The 26632-nt window shown below is 39.7% G+C and overlaps 1 protein-coding gene across 4 annotated transcripts in view; it reads left to right on the top strand.

The window, feature by feature from the left end:
- adamts10 (ADAM metallopeptidase with thrombospondin type 1 motif, 10) overlaps positions 1-26632 on the top strand; it is a 92696-nt gene that overhangs the window by 17527 nt on the left and 48537 nt on the right. For 2 of the 4 annotated variants that reach the window (XM_005166873.6, NM_001123274.1), the window contains 9 exons: positions 667-1025; positions 3637-3796; positions 4761-4963; positions 6617-6700; positions 11203-11348; positions 12464-12507; positions 14514-14619; positions 23525-23671; positions 23910-24051. In XM_005166873.6, coding sequence (XP_005166930.1) covers positions 667-1025; positions 3637-3796; positions 4761-4963; positions 6617-6700; positions 11203-11348; positions 12464-12507; positions 14514-14619; positions 23525-23671; positions 23910-24051 — 1391 coding nt within the window. Of the gene's footprint in view, positions 1-666; positions 1026-3636; positions 3797-4760; positions 4964-6611; positions 6701-11202; positions 11349-12463; positions 12508-14513; positions 14620-23524; positions 23672-23909; positions 24052-26632 lie in introns of those variants that run through there. The other 2 variants (XM_009303901.5, XM_073909677.1) reach the window with 2 other exon arrangements.

Below are 26632 nucleotides of genomic sequence, written 5' to 3'. Positions count from 1 at the left end.
TGATCTAAGTGCCAATTACACAGCAGAAATGTGCAACAATGGGGATATAAAAGCGTGTTGATATTAGACATGTACTGAATTTTTGGCCACCGAATAATTATGGGCTGAAAATGTTATGCTATTTATTGGACCCTAACATTTTTGTGGCTTCAGTCATTGTTGGGGTACTTTTTAAAAAAATTATTATTATTATTATTATTATTTTATTTTTTTTTACTTTAAATGAAGATAGGACAGTTGAGGTTACAGACAGAAAAGCATTGGGAGCAGTAGGGTTGATAAATGACCTTGAGCCAGGAATCGAACTCGGGTCGCCGTGAGCATTGTAGTGCTATATGTCGGCACACTTAACCACTAGGCTATTGGTGCCGACTGGGGTACTCTTTTAAATCTGGAAGCATTAACAACTTATATCAAAATATATATCGTTATCGTTCAATATGGAAAATAATTATCAAGATTGCATTTTTTCCATATCACCCAGCCCTAATTTATGCATAAAATAATATCTCCACTGAGATATTAAACACTTAAGGTTTTATTAAACCAAATAAAAGGCTTTTTAATAAGTAAATATCCGTACACACATTTAATAGCCAAATAAGAGATCAATTTAAACTGAACATCCATCAGTTTCACGGATATTGTTTTTTTGTTTTTCCACAGCTGAGTTTCTGTCCAGCTTGGGCCAGTATGAGATTGCCATCCCAGTGCGTGTGGGGCCTCATGGGGAAACTCTTTCGGAAGAGGAGACGTCTCACGGGACTGTCCGCCACCGGCGCAGCACCGAAACACAGAGCGCTCCAGAGCCGCAGCTGTACTATCAGCTCTCCACTTCCAGCACTGATCTGCTGCTCAACCTCACGCTGCAGGGAGGACTGCTCTCGCGCCAGTTTCGTGTCGAATACTGGAAGAGGGGCCGCTTGGCCTGGAGCCACCCATACTTGCCCAGCTGCCACTATGTGGGTCACCTGCAGCACCAGCCGCACTCCAGTTCTGTTGCTCTCAGCAACTGTAACGGACTGGTGAGCTCCAGTTTACTTCTGTAGCAAACACTCAAATGATGCACAATTATATTCTTAACATAATCAATCCACTGAGGAAATATGGTGATAAATATAAGTTATTTTTACTCCATTGACTTGCAGTATCTTGCCTTAAAGGGATGTTTTAGGTTCATAAAAAAGTCAAGCTTAATCAACCTGTGGTTCTCACCATGTAGGAAAGGCAGGCAATATTGAAGAATCCAGTCATAAAAGAGAATTAGCTGTGTAATTTCATACAATTTGGCATATTTTGGATGAATACATTAGTTAATTAATAAATAAAAGTAGAGCAGTATACCTTATCAAATTGTAATGTGTACTAGTATGCGCAAATATTAAATCACCATTCAACCCTTAGGTTAATTTATATGTGTATGGTTGATGCAAAAGAGTCTAAGATGGTTTTGGGGAACTGGAGAAGTATTGCCGTGCCCTTACATTTGTGCTTTTTTAATTAATGTTAAATACATTGAGGGCTAAAATCTTATAACTGTTTTTAGCACAAACTCTGCTTTAGTATTATGCTAGCAGCATCTATGTATGATGTTTTATTTTTGAGAAAAATAGAATTATATATGTGCTTTTTTTAACTTTAACTTTTTAAAGTCACTGAAATAAGGATAAAAAGATGGTAAAAATGTACATATCCAGGCTTTGCTGATTAATTGATAATGGTTAGAACTTTTGCCACAAAATGATCTGAAAATCAGCCTGTTTACTCATTCACTTTTAAGATTTTAAGAAAAGTCTGCATTTTCTTCTTGTTTATGTGACTGAATGGCATGGTTTTGTTTATGAAACACAAAATCAATCACGTGTTCATTTGGCGCTTCTGTCGTCTCACTATATAAGGATATAAGCACAAACTTCATCTCAAGAATTATTTTTTAGTTTTATACCGACAGAACTCTGTCATCATATCACGTAAACACAGAAAAATAACGTATCTTTACAACAATCTGTCAAAATAAGAGTTTGGTTTATTTTTAACATATTGTGACAGAATTATAGGACTAATAAACCTGAACATTTTGGGTTACTCACTTTGTAAAATGTAAGCGTTAAATCTAACTTAGGTTTCTGCTTAATTGTAAAAACTTGAGGTAGAAATAGAAATTAATTGTTGCAGTCAAACTCTGAAAAACACAAGGCTCTTTTAACATCTATAGATTAACATCTATAAAGATAATTCTCTATACTGAAGCAATGAAACCGTGTAGTGTGGCATGGTGGCTCAGTGGTTAGCACTATTACCACAGCAAGAAGGTTGTTGGTTTAAGTCTCGACTGGGTCAGTTGGCATTTTTGTGTGGAGCTTGCATGTTCCCCCTGTGTTCATGTGTGTTTCCTTCGGGTGCTCCGGTTTCTCCCACAATACAAAGACATGCACTATAGGAGAATTAAATAAACTAATTGGCCGTAGTGTATGAGTGTGTGTGTGAATAAGTGTGTATGGTTGTTTCCCAAAACTGGGTTGTGGCTGGAAGGGCATCTGCTGCGTAAAACATATGCTGGAATAGTTTGCGGTTCATTCCACTGTGATGACCTCTAAAATAGAGACTAAGACGAAGTGAATGAAACATTGTACACTGTAATAAGCTATTAGTTGACTTTACTTAAAAAGGTGAGTAAACCTGATGCCTTAAAATGACTAAGTAAATTAAATTTGCACATAATTATACAAATAAATTCATTAACTCAATAGTTCTAAGTTGCAACAGATTTACTCACAGTTATTAGAGGTAAAGTCAACTTGTTGGGTTCACCTATTTTTTAAAGTAACTAATCACTTTTTACAGTGAACAATGTAATCTTCTTTCTACACTTGTGTGAGTTGTCATGGCTCTCCTGTAGACTTTAAATGGGCAGCTGTTGTAAAGTCTGTCCTTCCCAGCTGGTTTAAACCTCAGCTCCAAAAACAGGTGTTTAGGAGTCTAATGATGGATTTAGTTTCAAGCAGCATGCTGTGTCATGCTCATTACTTGCCTGAGCTGGTAATACACCTGCGTAAACAGATTACAAAATCAAGACCAATGGCTTTACATCCAGAACCCATGAGTCTTTGATCAACGGCATCGGATATGCTAGATTTTGCAATATTGGCTGATTTAAATTACCTGCCATGACAAGTGCTAATAAATGACCAGCCCGCTGCATAACTGTGTGCACCAACAACAACAAATACAATGGGGGATCATGCTTGCTTATGAAGGCGGCAAGAAGCTTCCAGGTTAATTATCAGTGATCATAATAGCATGCCTTAATTCTTCAGGGGACGCTCAGTGTGTCCACAAGACCGTCACTAAGCATATTACAGGATTATATGTACACTTGTAAAGTGTGATTAAGAGAGATGAAGAGAGGAACATGCTAATATCCTTTGACCTGCTACCATTAGTTCCTATTTCATCCGGGATTATTTGCCCAGTACATGCTCATTATTTTAAAAGCAAATCTAATGATGGAATGGTTTGAAAGTATTGTCTGTGTATGTACAATGTAAAATGATATCCACAATGAGGATTCATGCTCAAAAAAAGCATTTAATTCATGTTAACTTGGAGCAAAAAGAAGCAATTTTTTTTTTCCAGCAAGGGGTCATTGTAGCAGGAGGTGAGGAGTACCTTATTGAACCCCTGGTTTCTGCTAAAAACTTGACTAATGAGGATGGCAGAGAAGGGCGACCACATGTTGTGTACAAACGCTCGTCTCTGAGATATCAGAACATGGACCAGTCCTGTGGAGTTATCGGTAAGAACCAAAAAGTTTGTAAGTTTTAAATGAAATTTGTTTGCCAACCTGTTTTGTTGAGTCTTTTAATATGTGTATAGTATCCTATTTATTCATTATATGTCAGTCCTCCAGACGTCAAATTAAATAAAAAAATAAATGAATGTTTTGAGTGTTAGCATGTATCTATATATTGGTTATAAGTTTATCAATAAGCTGTTGTGGACTAAAACAATGACACATTTTTACTTTGAATTTAGGTTTGTACCGATATGAACATTTTGGCCAATAATATAAACCGTTTATAATTGAAACTAACAAAAAGGCGATAAAAATCTTGATGTAAATTTTTCTAAGCCTCATTACAAAAAAAAAATTTGATTAACTGGATTAACGAACGTAACCCTCATTCCCCGAATAGGGAACGGAGACGTGTCTGGAAGACACTTTGGGAGGATACTAGCTGACAAAAGTGTCTTCCAAACACATTTCTGTGTATTCATGAAGGGGAACATCTTGGTTACAAACGTAACCCTTGTTCCCTGAATAAAGATCAGAGACGTGTGTCTGGAAGAAACTTTGGCCGGCTAGCGTCCTCCTAAAGTGTCTCCCTGACACACGTCAGAGTTCGCATGAAGGGGAACATGAAAACCGCAAGAAAATATTTATGTCATTTACATTTTCCACTTAATGTGACATAATTTCTTTTTCTTTAGAAAGGAAAGCAATAGCAATAAAACAACTACATATTATATACAAACTTAAATTTTTATTTTTGGGTTGAACTTAACCTATATCTAGGTGACATAAAATGAGTGACTGAAGGTAATCAATCCAGTATTGAAGTTACACAATAATGAGCTTATATTGAACTTTCAGAATGTCTTCAACGTGGATCTTAGACATTTGTTTAACTTATCACAGATTAATATCAAAAACTCTGTAGGTACACAGGGCTCATTGTTGCCGTTCTGTCTTTCTTCAGATGAGAAGCCTGGGAAGAGTTATGGATGGTGGCAGAGAACAATAAAACCCTCACCCAACCAGATGGGACGGGGCCAGTTGCCACTGAAACGTTCTGTAAGTCGAGAGCGCTTCGTCGAAACCCTGGTGGTTGCCGACAAGATGATGGTCAGCTATCACGGCCGTCGCGATATCGAGCAGTACATTCTGGCCGTCATGAATATTGTAAGCTTCAACTCTCCTTGTTCTTATTTGCATGCGAAAGGAATAGTTCACATAAAAATACAAATATTATTTACTTATTTTCATACCGTTCCAAACTCATAAGATGTGTTCAGCTTCAAACACAAATATGGGTTTTTAAATCTGAGAGATTTCTGTCCATTCATTGAAATTTGACCCAACATTATGATTTTTCAAAACATTTATATATGAGAAAAAAAAACCTAATCACTTGTGATACAATGAACAGATTTAATTGTATCGGTTAAAATTTGTGATCAGTAAACAATAGCTGTGCTCAAAATTGTTTAGTTGTTCCCTCATTCACTAGTCCCTTTTAAAAAAAGCAGGGCAGATGAGTGAACTATATCAGGAAAGAGGGAATGAAAATGATTTCACAAATTCAGACCATACAAATAAATTAGTGTGAGCCAGAGAGCAGTTTGTTGCGGACAATTTTATCTTGAGTATTACACCTGCCCTATATTAAAAATGTATAATTGGCTTTAATAATTGAATTTCACATTATGTTTTTGTATAGTGTGTTACTTTATTACAAAAATAACAAAAACACCAACTTTCACCAAGATAAAATTAAAATGTATTAAATTAATAAAAGAAATTACCTCCAACAAGTGCCTGAACATGCTTTATTTATTATTTTCATGGACTCCTGAGGTAACCCCGGCATTTTTCCTGTCACTGCCTCATAGTGGATTTTGTGAAATGAGCGCTTCAAAGGGTTCATCAAATGTAAACTAGAAATTAGGTCATTCGCTCTTGGACAGCACTGCAAAAAGATGGACACCCAATGTAGTGCACTATATAGCAGATAGTGAGCAGTTTCAGAAAGAGCTTATGTTTAAAGCATGATTACTTGATTTGAGATAACCAGTCAGGCTTTTCTTACACATCAAACAGGTTTGGTTGAGCTGATTGTGTTTTATACAAAATATAAAGTAATCATGCCTGTGTACATTATAATGAGGGATTATTTCAGAAATGTTGGATAAATATACTTTGTTCATATGCATTTCTTTATGTATTTCTTGAATGTTTTGAGCGATTGAAGGACCAGAGATTTGATTAAACAGATCTTCAAAACAGGGGACGAAATCTCTTAATTTCTCTTTAAAAAAGTTACTTCATTTGTGTACCAAAGATGAACAAAAATCTTACAGGTTGAAACAACATTAGGGTTAGTTAATGATTACAGAATGTTCAATGCTAAACTCTTTACTTAAGATCATTATGAAGACCTAAAATGAGCAATCTTCAATGATGCATCACAGACCGAGTGAATCTTCAGAGAACGTTTGACCTATCAAGGTCAGTTATATTGGCTCAAAGAATAATGACTAAATGAAAACCAGTTGACTATGTAACGTCTTCTGTCACCCTGAAAATCCATTTCTCTCTCCAGTTTATAATCTCCATGGGCAGTTTGTGGCAATGTTACAAATAGTTTCACACCTATGGAATGTGTTAAATGAAGGGATTACCTCACCGCGTGGCCCCAGCGCTGCAGTTAGCACTGGTTTTATAGTAGACTGTAAAGTGTCCATCTTTACAGTAAACAGCAGGATTAGAGAGGCCTGAAAGCAGACAATTGGCTCGTTTTTAAGACTGGTTTTTTCTTGTTTCCCTGGAGGTCAGGTTGCCAAACTGTTCCAGGATTCTAGCCTGGGGAATGCAGTGAACATCGTGGTGACGAGGCTTATTCTGCTGATGGAAGACCAGGTACAGGACACTTAACGAAGCACACATTCAAAATCATTTGTTTAAATAAGAAACTTTTATGTTCTGCAGTGTGTTAAAGCACTCATTACAAATTCAGTAGTAAGTGAGAAATATTAACTTCGCTGGGGTTTGTGAAAGTATATACTGTTAAATTGTGAATATTTTAATGTATTTACATACAGTACTTTTTTCCCTTCAAATGCATTCTGTTGTTTTGAGTAGTCCATCCATCAAATAAATCTCAAGTTTCCACACAAATATTAAGCATTTTTTAACTTAAAGAATAACTTATACTTTTGGTAGTTGAACTGTTAATCGACTTCTTTAAAAAACATTTAAAAATCATATAATTTAGTGCAAATTAATGCTCCATATATATCTCTATGAGAGTAAGTTTTTAATTATCTAAAAATACACAAAAACTATTTCAATTCTGTTCGATATTTAAACCCATGCAGCACGGTGGTTCGAGCCCCAGCTAGGTCAGTTGGCATTTCTGTGTGGAGTTTGCATGTTCTTAGTGTGTTCGCATGGGTTTCCTTCGGGTGCTCCAGTTTCCCTGAAAGTCCAAAAACATGTGGTACAGGTGATTTGGGTGAGCTAAATTGTCCATAGTGTATGTGAGTGAATGAGTGTGTATGGATGTGTCCCAATGATGGGTTGCAGTTGGAAGGGCATCTGCTGTGTAAAACATGTGCTGGATAAGTTGGCGGTTCATTTCGCTGTGGTGACCCCAGGTTAATAAAGACTAAGCCGAAAAGAAAATCAATGAATAAATGAATTTAAACCCATATTTCTGAAAGAAACATTCACTTTATTTATATGGTTCTAAGTATATGTGCGTTAAATGGATAGTTTATCTGTGACAGATAAGTGCTAGTGCTAGTGCCTAGTGCTAGTCTGTCACAAATATGAAAGTTTGTCTGAAGAATACTTTGTGTATGAATGGTCATTTAAGATGTATGTGACATTTCTTTTTAAGTAGAACATTATAGAAGAGTTTTAGCTGACATTGTATCTATAAAATGGAAGTCCAACTCTACTGGCACTACAAAATAATATGAATACTAATGGAAAATAGTGATGCTTTGTGGCCATTTTAAGAAAAACAATTAGTTTGTCTATTTACATTTTTTAAAATCTTCTACTGATGGCAAACCTGACTTGCAAATGTGACTCTGGATCTCAAAATCTCTTATTTTCCAGATCATGTTCCATGAAGACATTTTATAAATGTTCTACTGTAAATATATCAAAATTTGCATTGTTATATCTAATGTGCATTGTTAAGCAGATCATTTAGACAACTTTAAAGGCAATTTTCTAAGTATTTTAGATTTTCAGATTCTAGATTTAGTCTTATCCTAACAATGTATATTTTCAGCTTCCAGGCAACGTATACATCTGAATTTCCAAACACTGACACTTATAACTGGTTTGTGGCCCAGTGTCATACATCTGAATTTCCAAACACTGACACTTATAACTGGTTTGTGGCCCAGTGTCACATATTAGATGGTCTGAGGGTAAGCAAATGAACAGCAAATTTACATTTTGCGGGGTTGAATTATCCTTTTAAACTTACTGAAACAAACAAAAAAGGTCAATATTACACAAAATAGAGGCTTAATGGTTAGCACTTTCACCTCACAGCAAGAAGGCAACTGGTTCAAGTCTCGGCTGGGCCAGTTGGTATTTCTGTGTAGAGTTTGCATGAGTTGCAATGGTTCCTCCGAATGCTCTAGTTTTCCCAATAGTCCATAGAAATTCGGTATAGGTGAATTGGATGAACTAAATTGGCCGTGGTGTATGAGTATGTGTGTGAATGAGAGAGCATGTTGGTGTTTTTCTGCATGGTGCTTGGTTGCAGCTAGAAGGGCATCTGCTGTGCGAAACCGGAGGAGTTGATGGTTGATTCCACTGTGGTGACCTCTGATAAATCGGGGATTAAGCCAAAGGAAAATGGATGAATGAATACACAAATAATTAATCAGAAAAACATTCTAATTATTGTGGATAGACCCACACATACTTGCACAAACCTTAGTCTGGCTTATTTCACCTGTCAAAGAATTCCTTGTTTGTGTGTTTACAGACTAAATCGTCCTAGTCTGAGACGCTCCGCACAAGTCTGGTCTGTTTGCTGCTGGGTGTGTCCAGAGAGCCTGCCATGACTGCTCTTATTGTTGATTATGACCTCTTATATTGCCACAATCATGAATGTACAAGGACCTAGAAGAAAAACAAAATGTGTAAAAAAAAATGGAGCAAAATCTAAGCTCAATCCAAACTGTACAGCTACTGTTCTCACTGCCTGCCTCCGAACGCAATCAATCTGCCCCTGTCACGCATTCAGGCTTCCACCTCTGTCCTGAGCGTGGCGTGACGACACCACATGAGCGATTTGGCTCACTTCACGGGGTCTCTGGAACACGCCGACAGAGTTGAGACCTCAAACAGGCTCCTCCAGACGACGCAGGGCAGGGAAAGGATAGGACTGGGGTTTTGTGGTGGGTTTAATGAAGCATTAATGATTCTGAATCGCAGACGGCTAAAAATAAATCCCCCTGTAATTTGTTCCGCGTAATGTCATTTGACAAATGACGGGAGACCGGTCATTAAGGAGCAGTATTAGCCGTGTTGAGATAACCGTCATGTGGTGCGTTGAGGTTTCATGGAACCAAACATGGGTCGTTTCCAGATGAGAACTCCCCACCGCCCACTGTGGTAGAGGAAACCCAGAGGAAGTTAAGACTCCGAACATGGGATTGTGGGATGGTACAATTATAGACCATGCCAGTGTGTGCGTTTCTGTGTTATGAGTGTAATGGGGCTGTGGCAGGGTTGAGTGCTTGGTGCCAGGCTGAGTATTAGAGTCTGTATTTCTGTGTGTACTAACAGTGTGTTAGTGGTTTGCTGTGTCCATATTACCAAATTAACTCTGTTGTGCTGTTGTTGAAGCAATAGTAATGGCTAATCCAGTGGATGTGCTGATTTAAAGATGCTACAAAATGTAACTTGGTTTTGTGGCATCTATATAGAAATTCTTACACAGTCCAAAATATTATACTGCAATGCTACTTTTTAATCACGTGTGCGATAATGATTAAAAGCGATAGTTCCACCTTTATAAGCTTTTCACTTGAACACAAAAGAAGACATTATGAAGAATGTTAGAAACCAGTAACTTCTGTAGTTGGAAAAACGAATACTATTTGTTATGAAGCAGACAAATGCATTTTATTAAAGGACAGCTCGTACAGGCAAAGGTCAAAACAGGAGCAAAACAGCATCATTAGGCTAGGCGGCAAAGAATCAAAATGGTGAACTAGACATGAATCAAAACACGGGAACACAAACAAAGAAAACCACTTGGTAATGTTCATAAAAGAAACAAGACTCTGCAATTTGAAAGTGAAGTGTCTTTATAGTCCTACCAAACAGTCAATCATCATGAGCCACAGCTGTTGCTATTATCAGCTGTTGCAGGGGTTGATGGTTGCAAAGAGTGCTGGGAGTTGTAGTTCGTTAGAAATACCGGAGGTAATCTTCAGCGAATAGAAAAGAAAATACCAGAAAATACCACTGGCGATCACAACAAAATTGGTCAATGGCTATTTTTTTCCTGACAGTTTTCAGAATATTGCTTTCAACAGAAACTCTGTTTGTGACAAATGATGGGGTGAGAAAATGATGGCTGAATTTTTAGTTTTGGGTGCTTTATTTATTTTTCTTTGGACCAATAATAGTTTTGTTGCTTGAAAAATAAACAGTCATTAATTCATTCATTTTCTTTTCGGCTGAGTCCCTTTATTAAACTGGGGTCCCCACAGCTGAATAAACCACCAACTTATCCAGCATGTTTTACGCTGCAGATGCCCTTCCAGCTGTAACCCATCACTGGGAAACATTCATACGCACTCATTTACACACATACACAATGGACAATTAAGCCTACCCAATTCACCTATACCACGTCTTTGGACATGTGGGGGAAAAAGGAGCACCAGGAGGAAACCCATGCCAACACATAAAAAAACACTTCAAACTACACACAGAAATGCAAAGCCGTTTAATATTAAACTTCATAACTCGAATGGCAAATTATAATTTAAAAAAATTAAATTAAACTTACACTGACAATAAAATATTCACCTGGAAAGAATCTTCATGTTAGCCTAATATCTCATCAAATCTTCTAACTCAGTAAGCGTAAGAACTGTTTGAGATAACTTTTTGAAAACAAACTGAAAATAAATGCTCAGCTAGACAGAACAATCATCATGTCTAAAATTACACAGTATAAAATCTAGAATCAGTCCTAGTTATCAGGGAATTAACTATTAGAGATTTGCTATACTGCGATATTCATAACGTTTAAGCATCCACATACATTGAATTCAAATTATAAACACACAGTGAAACGTATATGTAATCAATCTGGATATCCTGTCTAATCCAAGCTTATCTAATACATTTATTTTCCTTTCTTCTCTTACCAGCCCACGCTAGAGGTAAACCATCATGCAGGGAAGTCTTTAGACAGCTTCTGCAAGTGGCAAAAGTCTATCTTGCACCGGAACGGTCATGGAAATGCCATACCTGACAATGGAATCGCTCACCATGATACAGCAGTTCTCATCACCAGGTCAATATACAGATGAATCCAACTCTGTTTGTGAGTCTTAAAGGGATAGTTCACCCAAAATAGGTGTGAAATGAAAATTTAAATTTCTATTGAACACAAAAGAAGACTGCTAGAAAAATGCTGGAAACTTGTTACCATTGACTTCCAAAGTCAGCTAAACAGAGACTATGAAATTCAATGGTTACAGGTTTCCAGCATTTAGAAAAAGAGCTCATTTTGTGTTAAACAGAAAAAAGAAACTTGTGATAATAAGTGAATAAATGATGACATATTTTTTTTTGGGAACTATCTCTTTAAGCCCATTTCTCTCTTTTTCTCAACAAGAGATCTACAGTATAAAAAAACATTTGTATAAAATTTTATAGCACCACGTTGGTTCTACAAGGCAACAGGTTATAATTTTTAAATGATTTTAAAGGACTTGACGTGTGTGTTTGGAAAAGCTGGCGATTTATGGTAAATCATGTTATAGTTTAATCTACACGATGAGGAGCTAGGCTGAATTCCAGCGACTGAGAGTTGAGATGTGTGAGATAAGGGAATGTGTGTGGAAGAAATAGAGAGTGAGAGAGAAGGACACAGACGGAGAGAAAGTGTGGGAAGTGTTGAGTCTGTATATTGGAGGCTTGTATCAGTGTGTGTGTGTGTGTGTGTGTGTGTGTGTGTGTGTGTGTGTGTGTGTGTGTCTGCTGGAGGCATCAAGCTTTTCCTTTCATTGTTTTCACTCTCTTATCAGGACAGTGTCCAGTCTGTGAACTCTCACAGCTCTATTGTGTGTGTGTCTTGTATGTTTTACTTTGTAGGGACATTTGGTATAATAATACCAGTACATTTTGACCTTGTGGGGACAGTTGTTGGTCTCCATGAGGAAAATGGCTGACTTGTAAACCACACAGAATGAAGTATTTTGAAAATGTAAAAGTGCACATTGTTTCCTGTGAGAGTTGGGTTTAGGGGTAGAGTAGGATTATACAGTTTGTACATTATGAAAATCATTATGGTTATGGGAAGTCCCCATAAAGATAGCTGTAGAAGTGTGTGTGTGTTTCTTTAAAGCCTTATCATTTAATTCAACCCCCAAAACAATATTTAAAAAGTACTTTATATGTTTTCAGATATGACATCTGCATCTACAAGAACAAACCCTGTGGAACTCTTGGTAAGTAAGATATTCGGTAACACTTTAGAATAACTATCCGTTATAACTAGTTAATAGTCCATTATTAAACTGTTAGTTAATGAGTTATAAATGACTTGTTAAATAAAAGTTAATAGTTTGTTTATTATTTATAACTGTGCATTATAGATAGCCAATAGATAACTTACAAGCTGTTAGTTAACAAGTTATAAATGATTTGTTTACTGTATTTTAATGTTTTATAACTATACCAAATAAATTAGTAATATATCATGAGCAAGGTGTTAGTAAATTACTTACTAAAGACTAGTTAAGTATCAGGTAATAGTTTATATATGTTATAGGAACTTTATTGTAAAGTTGCAACTATTCTTCATTTATTAACTGTTTGTCCCAATAACATACACAAGCGAATAACTAACACTTAACTAATATATTAACTCACACTTTACAGATCAGTTGTTCATAGTTTGTTAACCATCTACTAACACCAGTGAAACATTTGTAGAACTTTTTTAATAAAAGACATTTTTATTTATTTTGTTTTCATGTTTAGCACAAAAAGTGGCAAAACCTCATGGGTTTGTATTCTGTTGCATACTGCTGTTCTGCCATGTGATGGCTCAGTATGTGTGTTTCTATACATTAAACACAATGTTCAACATTTAATCTGTGTAGTTTCTTTGGTAAAATACAGCACACAGAAAAGCCTATAAGTGGAACAAGGTTAAGGTATAAATATTTTATAATTTAAATATCACATTTCTGTAGCTTGAACTTCTTCCATCCCTTTGCTGTTCTACAAAGTTTCACTGGTATAAGTAGATGGTAAACAAACTATGAACAACTGATTGGTAAAGTGTGTGTTAATATATTAGTTAAGTTAGTTATTAGCTTAAGTATGTTATTGGGACGTTATTCTAAAGTTGTAACTATTCCTCATTTACTAACAGTTAAAAAAAATGAAGAATAGTTGCAACTTTAGAATAACGTCCCAATAACGTACAAAAACTATTAACTGATCTTTAATAAGTCTTTAGTAAGTAATTTACTAACAGCTTGTTCATGATCTATTACTAATTTATTTGGTATAGTTATAAATAAATAAAATACAGTAAACAAATCATTTATAACTTGTTAACTAACAGCTTGTAAGTTATCTATTGGCTATCTATAAGGCACAGTTATAAATAATTAACAAACTATTAACTTTTATTTAACAACTCATTTATAATTCATTAACTAACTATTTATTATTGGACTATTAACTAGTTATAACGGATAGTTATTCTAAAGTGTTACCAGATATTCTTACTAAATAGCAATACAAACACTCATCCAATCAGTCCATTCATTCCTCTAGCTCAGTTCTTTCATGCTAACAGTTCATCCAATCTAATCTGTCCATTATTTCCAGTCCAAACATCTAGTTATTAGTTTATCCATTCATTCAGTCCAGTTCATTCATTCAACCAGTCTGTTTATTCATTCAGTTCAGTCTCATGCATCCATATACATCCAGTGAGAATCTGCATAATTAATAATTAATAATTTAATTAAATATGTTTGTATATGTATAAATAATTAAATATGTGTGTATTCATGGTTTTATTGTGACTCACGCTGTATTTATTTTTTCTCTCTTTATAACAAAGCTAATCAAAGGTTCATTGGTACTGTAACAGTTTATTTTTTGGATCAGCTTGTAGAGATTAATTCATTAATGTACTTATCCACAGTGCTATAGTCATCTCTGCATATTAGTGCATTTGTATGGATACCTTATTTTTCACAAGTTTTTCAAAAGCCATTCAAAACCTACAATCAATTAGCCACTATCGTTATACATTTCGGCAAACTATCATTCAGAGAGCAGTAAAATGCAAAAGACTAATGTTTTTCTGATTGTGATAAATAAGTACTTTGAATTTAAATACATTTTCCACACATTCTTGTTAAAAATAAGGTGGGTAGTTTTGTCTGTGTTTTTGTCACTATGTCCTTGTGCACACGTGTGTTTATGTCAGGTCTGGCACCTGTTGGAGGTATGTGTGAGCCAGAGAGAAGCTGCAGCATCAATGAAGACATTGGCCTCGCCACTGCTTTTACCATTGCACATGAGATTGGACACACGTAAGTTCTCCACCTCCTCCTTTCCTTATTGTCTTTTACTTCTGGGTGTATGTTTATTCAGTTTTAGACTTCAATTCAGTTGAATCTTTTGTATTTTTGCTTAAAGTCGCCATGAAACGGAAGTTAAGATTGTAAGATTGTCCTTTTTCGTGTCATACATCCACATGAAACAATCCTAAAATAAAAAAAAAATTGTAAAGCAATACCTAATTTTGTCTTTTGGGAAACAACTGCAGTGTGGGAAGGAATGGGTGTTGCAAATAAAATGAAAGAAGATTGATGCATGTATAAAGGCAGAGCAAAAATGTGTTATGCCCTGATAGCCCCTCCAAAAGGACTGATAGTCCCGCCCTAAAGGATCGATAGCCCCTCCCAAAAGGCATTCCATGTGACCAAAAATTAAGAAAAGTCATTTTGTGGAGGAGAGAAGGTCATGATAATGCATTAAAAGTTCTGAGGACAAAATGATTTCTACAAAAAAAATGCAAAGATACTTTGTTTATTACTAGCACTACTATGTAAACATAGAAACAAGAGTATATTTCGTGAACAGTTCATTGCAATTTTAAATTAAATTTCTATTATTTATATCATAGGTCAAACTGGATTCCTGGAGGGCCACTGCTCTGCACAGTTTTACTCCAACCCTAATCAAACACAGCTGATCCAACTAATAAAGGTCTACTAGAGACTATTAAGCGGGTGGGAGTTGGAGCTGCTTGGAGTTAACCTATGCAGAGCTGCGGCCCTCCAGGAATTGAGTTTGAGACCATTGATTTTATGTAATTTCTACATGCCACATGCATATATATATATAATTTCAATTCTCTGTATGTCTGTAGATGTGGCAGAATTGATAACAAATTTGACTTTGACTTTATAATGGGACAGTTCACCCAAAATGTAAAAAATCTGTCAGCTTTTACTCATCCTCCACTTGTTCTTCCTTCTGTTGAAAGCCAAGGACCGTTATGAATAATGCTCATTAACAGCAACTGGACCAATATTTTCTCTCAGTCTTGTGATATTTATATCTTGTTAGTGGAGCGAGTGACGGCAGACTCGGATGGCTCCAGGCGGCTCGTGCTGCTCTTTTCATTTGTGGTTTCTTGCACTCCAAGACGTTGAAGTATTGTTTTACTTGGTGGCCCATTATTCCATTCACTTTCTACAGATTAATCTTGCATAAGACTTTACAGGCACGCCTGGCTGATATCGGTGCCTGCTCCCTGCACATGTGTCGTTCTTCAAGCCTTCAGAATAGCTCCATGAAAGGCAATTGTGCTGTTTTGGTACTCTGTAAAAAATGTAAAATAAAAATAAAACAGCAGTTGTGGTTTCCAGAATATTTCAGCTAAAAATACAGTAGAAACCATAAAAAAAAAAAAAATTATAGTAAACTGTCTTTCATTTTCTATTTTTTTTCGGTTTCTTTTTGTATTTCATTTACAGTATTTCTAGTAATAATACAGCAATGTTTTGAGTTCACAATGAATACTAGAATCTACACATCTTGCATTTGTTACAAAAACCCTACCAAAAGCATATGGAATGAGAATGTCATATGATGAACCAAAGCTCATAACAAACAAACGTTTCCATAAATATGGTACATTATGATTGTAACAAAGGTTCTTTGCGTGGGAAGAAGAAGACAGGGTCGGCGTTGAGGTAAATAACAGATTTCTTTATTTTAATAATGTGATCACTGTAAAGGCCAGCTCCCACTGTGTGGCCGTCGCTCAGCTCTCTCCCTCTCCCGACTGTTCCTCCCGTTCTCCTTAAGACGGGTGTCTCTCCGGTCCAATCACTAGAATAAACAGGTGTTGCTTATTATTTCGGATTGGCCTGCTGATTAGCCGCCGGGCTCTGAGCATGCTCTCCCCCTTTATTGGGTATTCGATCATGCTTACCTCTCCACATACCCCCACCGCCCGCCTCAGGCCGGGGAGCCGTCCGGCCTGCAGCCCTCCCCCCCCCCGCCCTGGAGAGGAAGTCGGCTACAGCCATCTGCGCCCCCGGTCTGTGGATCACCTTGAATTTAAAAGGCTGTAATGCTAGATACCAACGGGTGATCCGCGCGTTGGTATCCTTCATACGGTGGAGCCACTGGAGAGGAGCATGATCTGAACAGAGGACGAATTCCCTACCCAGGAGGTAATAGCGAAGAGTAAGAACGGCCCACCTGATCGCCAAACATTCCTTCTCTATGGTGCTGTACTTAGCCTCACTTTTACTTAGCTTGCGGCTAATGTACAGCACCGGCCGCTCCACTCCTGCCACCTCCTGGGAGAGAACCGCCCCCAGACCCCGATCGGACGCGTCCGTCTGTAAAATAAAGGGGAGAGCAAAATCAGGAGCGTGCAATAGCGGCCCCCCACAAAGTATAGATTTTACCTTTGAGAAGGCCTGTTGGCACTGCTCCGACCATTGGACGGTATCCGGTCCCTCCTTTTTAGTGAGATCAGTCAATGGGCTGACAAGGGCCGAATAATTAGGGACAAACCGCCTATAATATCCTGCCAGTCCCAAAAACTGTCTCACCTCCTTTTTGGTCTTGGGTCTCGGACAGGTTGCAATGGCTGCAGTCTTATCAATTTGGGGCTGCACCTGCCCGTGACCTAAGTGGAAGCCCAGATACCTTACCTCCACTCGCCCAATTGCGCACTTCCGTGGGTTGGCCGTGAGCCCGGCCCGTCTCAGCGCTGACAATACCGCCCTCAGATGTTGCATATGCCGCTGCCAATCATTACTGTAAATGATGATGTCATCTAAATAAGCAGCGGCATATGCTGCGTGAGGGCCGAGTATTTTGTCCATCAGGCGCTGGAACGTCGCCGGCGCCCCGAACAGCCCGAACGGAAGCGTCACAAATTGGTGCAATCCAAACGGCGTAGTGAAGGCTGTTTTTTCGCGGGATATTGGAGATAAGGGGATCTGCCAATAGCCCTTCGTTAAATCCAATGTCGAGTAATATCGAGCAGCACCTAACCGGTCGAGCAACTCGTCAATACGCGGCATTGGATAAGCGTCGAATTTCGACACAGCATTCACCTTGCGATAATCCACACAGAACCGGACCGAGCCGTCCGTCTTAGGTACCAAGACAATCGGGCTGGCCCAGTCGCTGTGGGATTCTTCTACTACTCCCATTTTCAGCATATTATTCAATTCTTCCTGAATCACTTTTTTCTTGTGTTCAGGCAGGCGATACGGCCGGGTCCTAACGACCACGCCCGGTTCGGTCTCGATATGGTGCTGAATCAGGTTGGTACGACCGGGCAGGGGCGAAAACACGTCAGAGTATTCACGTTGGAGGTGCCGGATGTCGAGGAGCTGGCTCGCTGAGAGATGATCGCCCCCGGTGACCAGAGCGCTCGGCCGTTCACGGCCGGAGCTCTCCGGCCCCAGGTCATCCTCGTTAGTAACAAGCGTAGCCAGCGCCACGTCCTCCGGCTCCCTCCACTGCTTAAGCAGATTAATATGATAAATCTGACGCGAGTCAGCCCTGTCCGAACGAACCACCTCGTAATCGAGATCACTGACTCGTCGTGTGACCACAAACGGCCCTTGCCACTTGGCGAGTAATTTAGAGCTGGAAGTGGGTAGCAGTACAAGTACTTTATCTCCCTGTGAAAATTTACGGAGTTTAGTGCCCTTATCATATCGCCGGCGTTGGTCATCCTGAGCCTTAAGCAAATTCTCTGTAGAGAGCCGCCCCAGTGTGTGGAGTTTTGCTCTAAGGTCCAGGATATATTGAATTTCATTTTTACTTTTAGAAGGCTCGTCCTCCCAAGCCTCTCTAACAACATCCAAAACCCCTCTGGGCTGTCTGCCGTAGAGAAGCTCGAAGGGGGAAAACCCCGTGGAGGCTTGGGGAACCTCCCGCACAGCGAATAATAAGGGCTCCAACCACTTATCCCAATTTTTCGCGTCCTCGTGAACGAATTTACGGATCATTGATTTAAGCGTGCGATTAAATCTTTCCACCAGCCCGTCTGTTTGTGGGTGATAGACGCTGGTGCGAATAGATTTAATGCCCAATAATCCGTAAAGCTCGCGCATCGTGCGTGACATGAACGCGGTGCCTTGATCAGTGAGAATCTCCTTGGGGATTCCCACACGGGAGATGAGGCGAAACAGCGCCTCCGCAACGCTCTTTGCTGAGATATTACGGAGCGCGACTGCTTCCGGGTAGCGGGTTGCATAATCCACCAGAACTAATGCAAACCGATGCCCGCGTGCGGATCGCTCTAATGGCCCGATGAGATCCATACCAATTCTCTCGAAGGGGATCTCCATAATTGGTAAAGGGCGCAACGGCGCTTTTGGGGTGGCCGGCGGATTTACCAGCTGACATTCACTGCACGCAGCGCACCATCTGCTGACATCACCGTGAATGCCCGGCCAAAAGAATCGGGTCATGAGGCGATTTAGTGTGGCCGCCTGACCTAAATGTCCGGCCATAGGATTAGAATGAGCCGCCTGAAAAAGCATTTCCCGGCGGCTCTTTGGTACTAATAGCTGGGTTGTATCTTCTTTTGTCTGAGTGTCTTGGGTCACTCGATACACCCTATCATTAATAACCGCAAAATACGGATAGGAGAGGGGTCGATCAGGCTGGAGGATTTTCCCATCAATAACTTGCACTCTTTCGAGTGCATGTTTTAGTGTATCATCACGCGACTGCTCCAGGGGAAAGTCTTTACACCGGGAAATTCCCAGCCCTTCCCCTGAGTCAGCGCGTGACGTCACTGCTTGGGATTCCCCCAGCTGAGCGACACGTCCCCTATCTGGCGATTTCTTCTTCCAAGAAACACCCGCACATAAAACTCCCAATAATCTATTAAATCCAGGCCAATTAGTTCCCAGAATTAGCGGGTGTTTGAGGTGCGGGTTAACCGCTACCTCCACTCTATGCTTTTTCCCCCGAAATTGAATATCTATTGCCGTTAGCGGATAGTGAATTACATCCCCGTGTACACACCTTACCCTTACCGTGCGGCTCATATCCAAAGCCGGGTCTTGAAGCAAGCTTTGGTGGATGGAGGTCTGATTACACCCCGAATCCACCAAAGCTTGATATGTACCCCCTTTTATACTCACAGGTATCCGGTATAGCCCGTCGCGACCGGGGGCGACTGCTGGCACATCGGGCAGGCGGACCAATGCACCCACCTCCATCACGGAGCAGTTCTCTGGTGCATGATCCGCCCCCCCGCAATGCCAACATGCCGGCCCAGACCTTCCCGTTATACCCCCGAGGGCAGCAGGACCAACTGATTGGGCCGGAGAGAGACCCGTCATCGCTGTAGGCCCGCCCATGCCACGTGCCTCCCCGTCTCTATCCCGATAGGTGCCCCAGCGATGCGTGCTGCGCTGGGGCTCCGGGCCTGGGATCCGCCTCCTGGGAGTCGGTATGGGCGGTCCCCTCGATCTGGGCCTGGGGATAGGAGGAGAGAGAGAAAGAGGAGGGACAGGGGGAGAGAGAGAGAGAGAGAGAGAGGTTAGTTCGCCGACCCTGGACCTCGCTACCAGGTGATCCTCCGCCAGCTGGATGGCCGTTTCCAGATCGTCTGGTCGGTGGCACTGGACCCACTCCGATGTTCGGGAGGGAAGGCGGGCGATGAACTGTTCCAGTACCACAGCGTCGACGATCTGATCGATGGTCCGGTCATCCTGCACCAGCCATCTGCGGCAGGCGTCACGGAGCTGCTGGGCGAATATAAAGGGCCGACCGCTCTCCTCCAGCTTCAGCGACCGGAAGCGCTGGCGTTGTTCCTCCGGATTGCGGCCGGCCCGCTGAAGTATGGCTCGTTTCAGGTGCGCATAATTCAGGAGATCCTCGGCCGGTAGCTGCTGTGCGGCGGTCTGGGCTTCGCCCGACAGCAGCGGGATGACTCTCACCGGCCAATCGGCCCGGGGCCACCCACACGCTCCTGCCATCTTCTCAAACAGGTCTAAGAAGACTTCCGGGTCATCTTGTGGCCCCATTTTGTGTAGTGTGATGGGAGGGTGGGTGGCTGATGTTGCTCCGGGCTGGATCCCCTGCTTCAGCATGCTCCGGACGAGCTCGCGGTCCTCGCGCTGGGCCTCCACAAGGACCTTAAAGCGCTCCTCCTGCTCGGCTCGTATGTCCAGGATCTCTTGGTGTTGTTCACGGTGGAGGACCGCGAGCGCCTGGATCACTTCTGCAAACGGACTGGTTGACGGAGTGGTCATCTTAGCGGCGAGGTCTCTTCTTCTTCCCCGGATTTCGGCACCACTGTAACAAAGGTTCTTTGCGTGGGAAGAAGAAGACAGGGTCGGCGTTGAGGTAAATAACAGATTTCTTTATTTTAATAATGTGATCACTGTAAAGGCCAGCTCCCACTGTGTGGCCGTCGCTCAGCTCTCTCCCTCTCCCGACTGTTCCTCCCGTTCTCCTTAAGACGGGTGTCTCTCCGGTCCAATCACTAGAATAAACAGGTGTTGCTTATTATTTCGGATTGGCCTGCTGATTAGCCGCCGGGCTCTGAGCATGCTCTCCCCCTTTATTGGGTATTCGATCATGCTTACCTCTCCACAATGATATAGAAGGCGCTTCCTTGACAATTCATTCTAGAACACTAACAATTTTAAACACCATCATCGTAACACACATGAAAATAAAGTAACGTAAAAACATTGTTTCAAGAGTTCACACTTAGATATTGCTTGATGCTATTAGCAGGTTTGGCATGTTGTCCCGAGAGAGAACCCTGAGCTCTGAGATAATTGAGACCAGGGCTCCCGCCTGGTCAATAGAGCTTGTAAGGGGAGTACGAGATCAGGTGGTCCTCGAGAGCTCCCCGTGGTAAAGGAGGAAAGAGGGAGAAGGGGTGGATTGGGGGTTTCTTCGGAAAACAAAGATAAGGGAGTGATTATTGCTATGCTACTTATAGTGAGTATGGATTAATCTGATTGTCTACTAATTATTGTAGATGAGAGACCAGCTGCACTCAATCGCATCACGTGCTCCTCTCGAAATTAGTTTGTGAAACTTCACTTATCAAAAGTTGATGTAACACCAACTCTTTATACCAATATGTACATAACTGATTAGAAAAAACTAAAAAGAACTATAGTAATGCAAGGTCTTAAAGTCTTAGAATGTCTTAAATATTCAAAAACAGAATTTTAGGCCTTAACATTCTTGAATTTAATGAAATATTGTTGTGTAGGTCTTAAATCTTTTTTAAACAGGTCTTAACATTTCCTTGTTCGTCTGTAGAGACCCAATCTGGCCATTACCACACATACAATCACCAACAATCCATCTCAATAAAACTTTTTGCTTATAACTTATTTATTTATTTATTTTCTTTTTTGACCTTTATTAATCTGGGGTCGGCTCAGCAGAATGAACCACCGACTTATCCAGCATATGTTTTACGCAGCGGATGCCCTTCCAGCTGCAACCCATCTCCTGGAAACATCCACACACATTTATTCACACCCATACACTACGGACAATTTAGCTTATTCAATTCACCTGTACAGCATGTCTTTAGGAAACCCACGCGAACGCAAGGAGAACATGCTAACTCCACACAGAAACACTAACCGATCCAGCCGAGGCTTACACCAGTGACCTTCTTGCTTTGAGGCGACAGTTCTACCTACTGCGCCATTGCGTTGCCCTTTTATTATAACTCTATTTACTATAATAGTTTAATTTTACTGCTGAGGATACTGTCCTGGACAGACTGTTGTGCATACATTTAGCCTATTATAGTTTTTAAAACATTTGTCATTTTTTTACTTAAAAGAAAGTTTGTGTTAATAAAAATTTGAGAAACCAGAGAGTTTCGACACAGTATTTAAAATAATTTTGCTGATACATATCTAAAATATAATTTTTTTTATCAATAGATTATTATTTTATTATTAAATGTATTAAATTAGATTTTTTTTTTGATGGGGCGAATAAAAACATGTGCCTTTTGAGCTATTTGAAAAACCTCCTTGTGTTTAACCGTGTATAAAATTTAATTCATTATGGTCTTAATGTGGCGACGCAGTGGCGCAGTAGGTTGTGCCATCGTCTCACAGAAAGAAGGTCGCTGGTTCGATTCTCGGCTCAGTTGGCGTTTCTGTGTGGAGTTTGGATGTTCTCCCTGCGTTCGTGGTTTCCTCCAGTGGCTTTGGTTTCCCCCACAGTCCAAAAACATGCGGTACAGGTGAATTGAGTAAGCTAAACTGTCCGTAATGTATGAGTGTTTGTGTGAATGTGTGTGTGGAGGTTTCCAAGAGATTGTGGCTGGAAGGGCATCCGCTGCGTAAAAATGTACTGGATAACTTGGCGGTTCATTCCGCTGTGGCGACCCCAGATTAATAAAGGGACTAAGCCGACAAGAAAATGAATGAATTGTCTTAATATCTTAAAAAGTCTTAAATTAAACTTGGTGAAACCTGCAGAAACCCTGAATTTAGGGTTATTTAATGTATTTATTGATTAAACTTAACCAGATTAACCAGGTTACAGATTTTCCTGTTTTTTAACCATTAAAATCACTACTATTTCTTTTACAGTAGCTGAAAAGTGTTTTTTGGTTATCGTTGACCAGATCTGTGCTCTGTTTATGCTGGGTCACCCAGTACTTGGCGATTCTCACAGGCCTCTGAGCTGTTTTTATAGGTGGTGAAGTCATTAGTGCTCTGGTTTTAATGGTTCGTCCAGGTACCTTTGAACTGATGGACATATGCAAACTGGGGCTGTCTAGACTACAGGGCATATGTTTAACCGTGTGTGTAGGGTTGCATAAGTTTGCCTGAGGTGCTGATGGGTTTGTGTGTGTGTGTGTGTGCTCATATTCTGTAAGCAGAGCTGTGGGATTCCATTTTTATAATTCCATAAAATCATTCATCTCTCTCTGTGTTCCAGGTTTGGGATGAATCATGATGGTGTTGGCAATGCATGCGGGGTGCGCAGTCAGGAGACCGCCAAACTCATGGCTGCCCACATTACCATGAAGACCAACCCGTTCGTCTGGTCCGCCTGCAGCCGCGATTACATCACCAACTTCCTCGAGTGAGTGTGTCTGCTGCATGAGTCTGAGATCTGTTTTCCACCAAGTCAAATATTGACTGCTGAAATACTGAATTTCAGTTAGATTGTAATAATATATAAATTATAACCGATAATAAGAGTAACGATTAAAATAAATATTTAATGAGCTATACTGAGTTAACAAATAGGCTGTTAAAATTCGAATTAAACATCCATACTTTTTAACACAGCTATTCTCTTTTTTATGATTATTTCTTAGCTCTGGCATGGGTTCCTGCCTCAATAATGTGCCCCCCAAGCAGGAGTTTGTGTACCCCACCACAGCCCCAGGCCAAGCTTATGATGCAGACGAGCAGTGCCGCTTCCAGTACGGAGTGAAGTCTCGTCAGTGTAAATACGGGGTACTTGCATCACTACGTGTAACAACAGCTCTTTTTTCCAAGAAAGAAAATTATCATTGTTGATTAATGTTGCAGATTAGAATGATTTAGAAAATAATTTTATACTACCTTTCTAATGTTTAGTTTTTCAGTGTTTTAAATATATAGAAAGACATCAGTGTGAGCATATCAGAGGATATCCTGAAGCCAGATCAAGCCAAACATAATAGAAAAAGTAAACCGAATAGGCACACTGTCACTTTAGCTCTTAAAAGGCAATTTAATTAAACAATGTTTCGACCTACAAGGTCTTCATCAGTGTTTTAAAGGGCACCTATGATGAAAATCATCTTTTGTAAGCATTATGAGACATCTATGCGCAAGTGGCGTCTTTTTCTATATGAATTGTTGGTTAAGTCCTGTCCAGGCTGCCTTTATATCTCTACAGTAAATCATTTAACACTCACTCTCTCTCTCTCTCTCTGTAAATCTGCACCAGATGGTAGCTGTACCTTTCGCCGACTGTAACATTCCATCTTTTTTTGCTCCCCCTAAGACTTCAGACCGCTGGCGTTTTGCCACTTTTGTCCAAAACCAAATTGGTCAGAGACTAGCTTCTGTTTGGTTTGCGGCTCCATTCTCTGCCAGCCGTGGTTGACCTTTACACCTCCAGAGACTGAGAATGGAGCTCAGTCTGTAAAGTGTGCTATATCTGCTCTAGTAGACTTCAGCTTTCTGTATTGAATGCTTTATGGGATGCCAGTGCAGGAAGCTGAACATCTGGAGGAGGAAAACACACACTGTAACTGTGTAATCTAATAAAGCAGGAAGTTATTAGCTAGGTCTTAAAGTGTAGCGTGTTGTTTAGATCTGATCTACGTCATGAGATGTAGCGGAAACAAAAGGGGGGCTTTGTAGTGCAGTAAACATTCACTATCATAATAAAATCTATCATTGATTTTTTTTTTTTTTATCAATGCTGATTCTGGAAGTTGTTTTCCCATTCTTTTTCCCATTATAAATAAAAAAGTGTTGTAAGCCTATGATTCATAACATTGTAATTTTAAATTGAAGAAAGAAAACAATCTTCTAAAAAAAATCTATCCAAAAAATGTCCATATATATTAGTGTATTTTCTTAGGTTTTAAAACATACACTGTAAAAAATGCTGGGATATACACCATCGATTTTTGTTGGTACAAGATAAAGGAATTAAGTTAACTTACTAGTTTTTACAAATTTTAGTGGATTGAACATGAAGCAATTAAGTCCCTCCAAAACTTAACAATTGTGTTGTTTCATCTCAATTTAAATAAGTAGTCTGAATAAACAGCAAATGTAATTTTTTTTAGCATAAGGAGACCAACTAGATTGAGTTATTTGCACTGTTTGTTGGTAGTGGGTGGAGCATTGGTCACTGCTGCTCCAAAATTTAGAGGTAAAAGATAGAATTGTCATTCTGTCATTGATTAATTTTTCTTCGGCTTAGTACATTTATTTCCCAGGGATCACCACAGCCAAATGAACCGGCAACTTATTCAGCTTTTGTTTTACACCGCGGAGGACCTTCCAGCTGCAACCCAGTACTGGGAAACACCCTTACACACTTGCATTTACACACTTACTACAGACAATTTCGTTTATTCAATTCACCTTTAGCGCATGTTTTTGGACTGAGGGGGAAACCAGAGCACCCAGAATTTTTTCAGTTTAGAATTCTCATTTTATGTTTTAAATTTTTATTGTTTTAGAATTCTTATTTTTTTGTTTTAAAAATCTTAGTTTAGTATTCTGAGATTATGATTCAGAATTTATTAGTTCAGAATTGTTAACACTGAAAACTTCACGTTTTTAGAATTCTGTTTTAATTTAATTTTAAGTTGAACATTTTGTGTCTTGTTAATGTTTTAGAGTTCCAAGTTTACAATTTACAATTGTCTGTTTCACAGAGATGGGTTGCAGTTGAAAGGGCATCCGCTGCGTAAAACATATGCTGGATAAGTTGGTGCTTCATTCCGCTGTGGCGACCCCGGATTAATAAAGGGACTAAGCCAAAAATGAATGAATGAATTTAAAGTAATAATTCACCCAAAAATGTAAATGACTCCTAGGGCTGTGCAATTAATTGAAATCGAGACCCAATCGCAATTTGAAACATTGCGATTATTTAATCGTAAGAGGCTGCAATATAAAATATATATAAAATATTAAATATTCTTAACTTTTTCAAATTACATAGTGCTAAAACTGAGGTTTTCCTTGTTGGTATCAAACCAACACCCTCCAAAACTGACAGCTTTTCTCTTTCTATTGACGTTCCATTTATCCCTCTAAACAGGTCAAGAGTCTAGGTGTCATCCTTGATAGCACCTCATCTTATGATTTTCATATCAACAACATCACCCGGTCTGCTTACTTCCACCTCCTCAACATTAACTGACTCCTCCCTTCTCTTACCCCCATGCCACTGCTGTTCTTGTCTATAGTCTTGTCACATCTGATTTAGAGACATGCAAGACTTTCTGCGATTCTGTGTTATGAGACATCGCAGACATGGTATTGATTGAATCTTGTGTCACGACGTCCATTATGACTCCCCATG

Source organism: Danio rerio, chromosome 8, assembly GCF_049306965.1.
Source record: "Danio rerio strain Tuebingen ecotype United States chromosome 8, GRCz12tu, whole genome shotgun sequence".
Taxonomy (NCBI): Eukaryota; Metazoa; Chordata; class Actinopteri; order Cypriniformes; family Danionidae; genus Danio; species Danio rerio.
The sequence above is the reverse complement of the archived record's forward strand: the minus strand, read 5'-3'. Positions and strand labels throughout refer to the sequence as shown.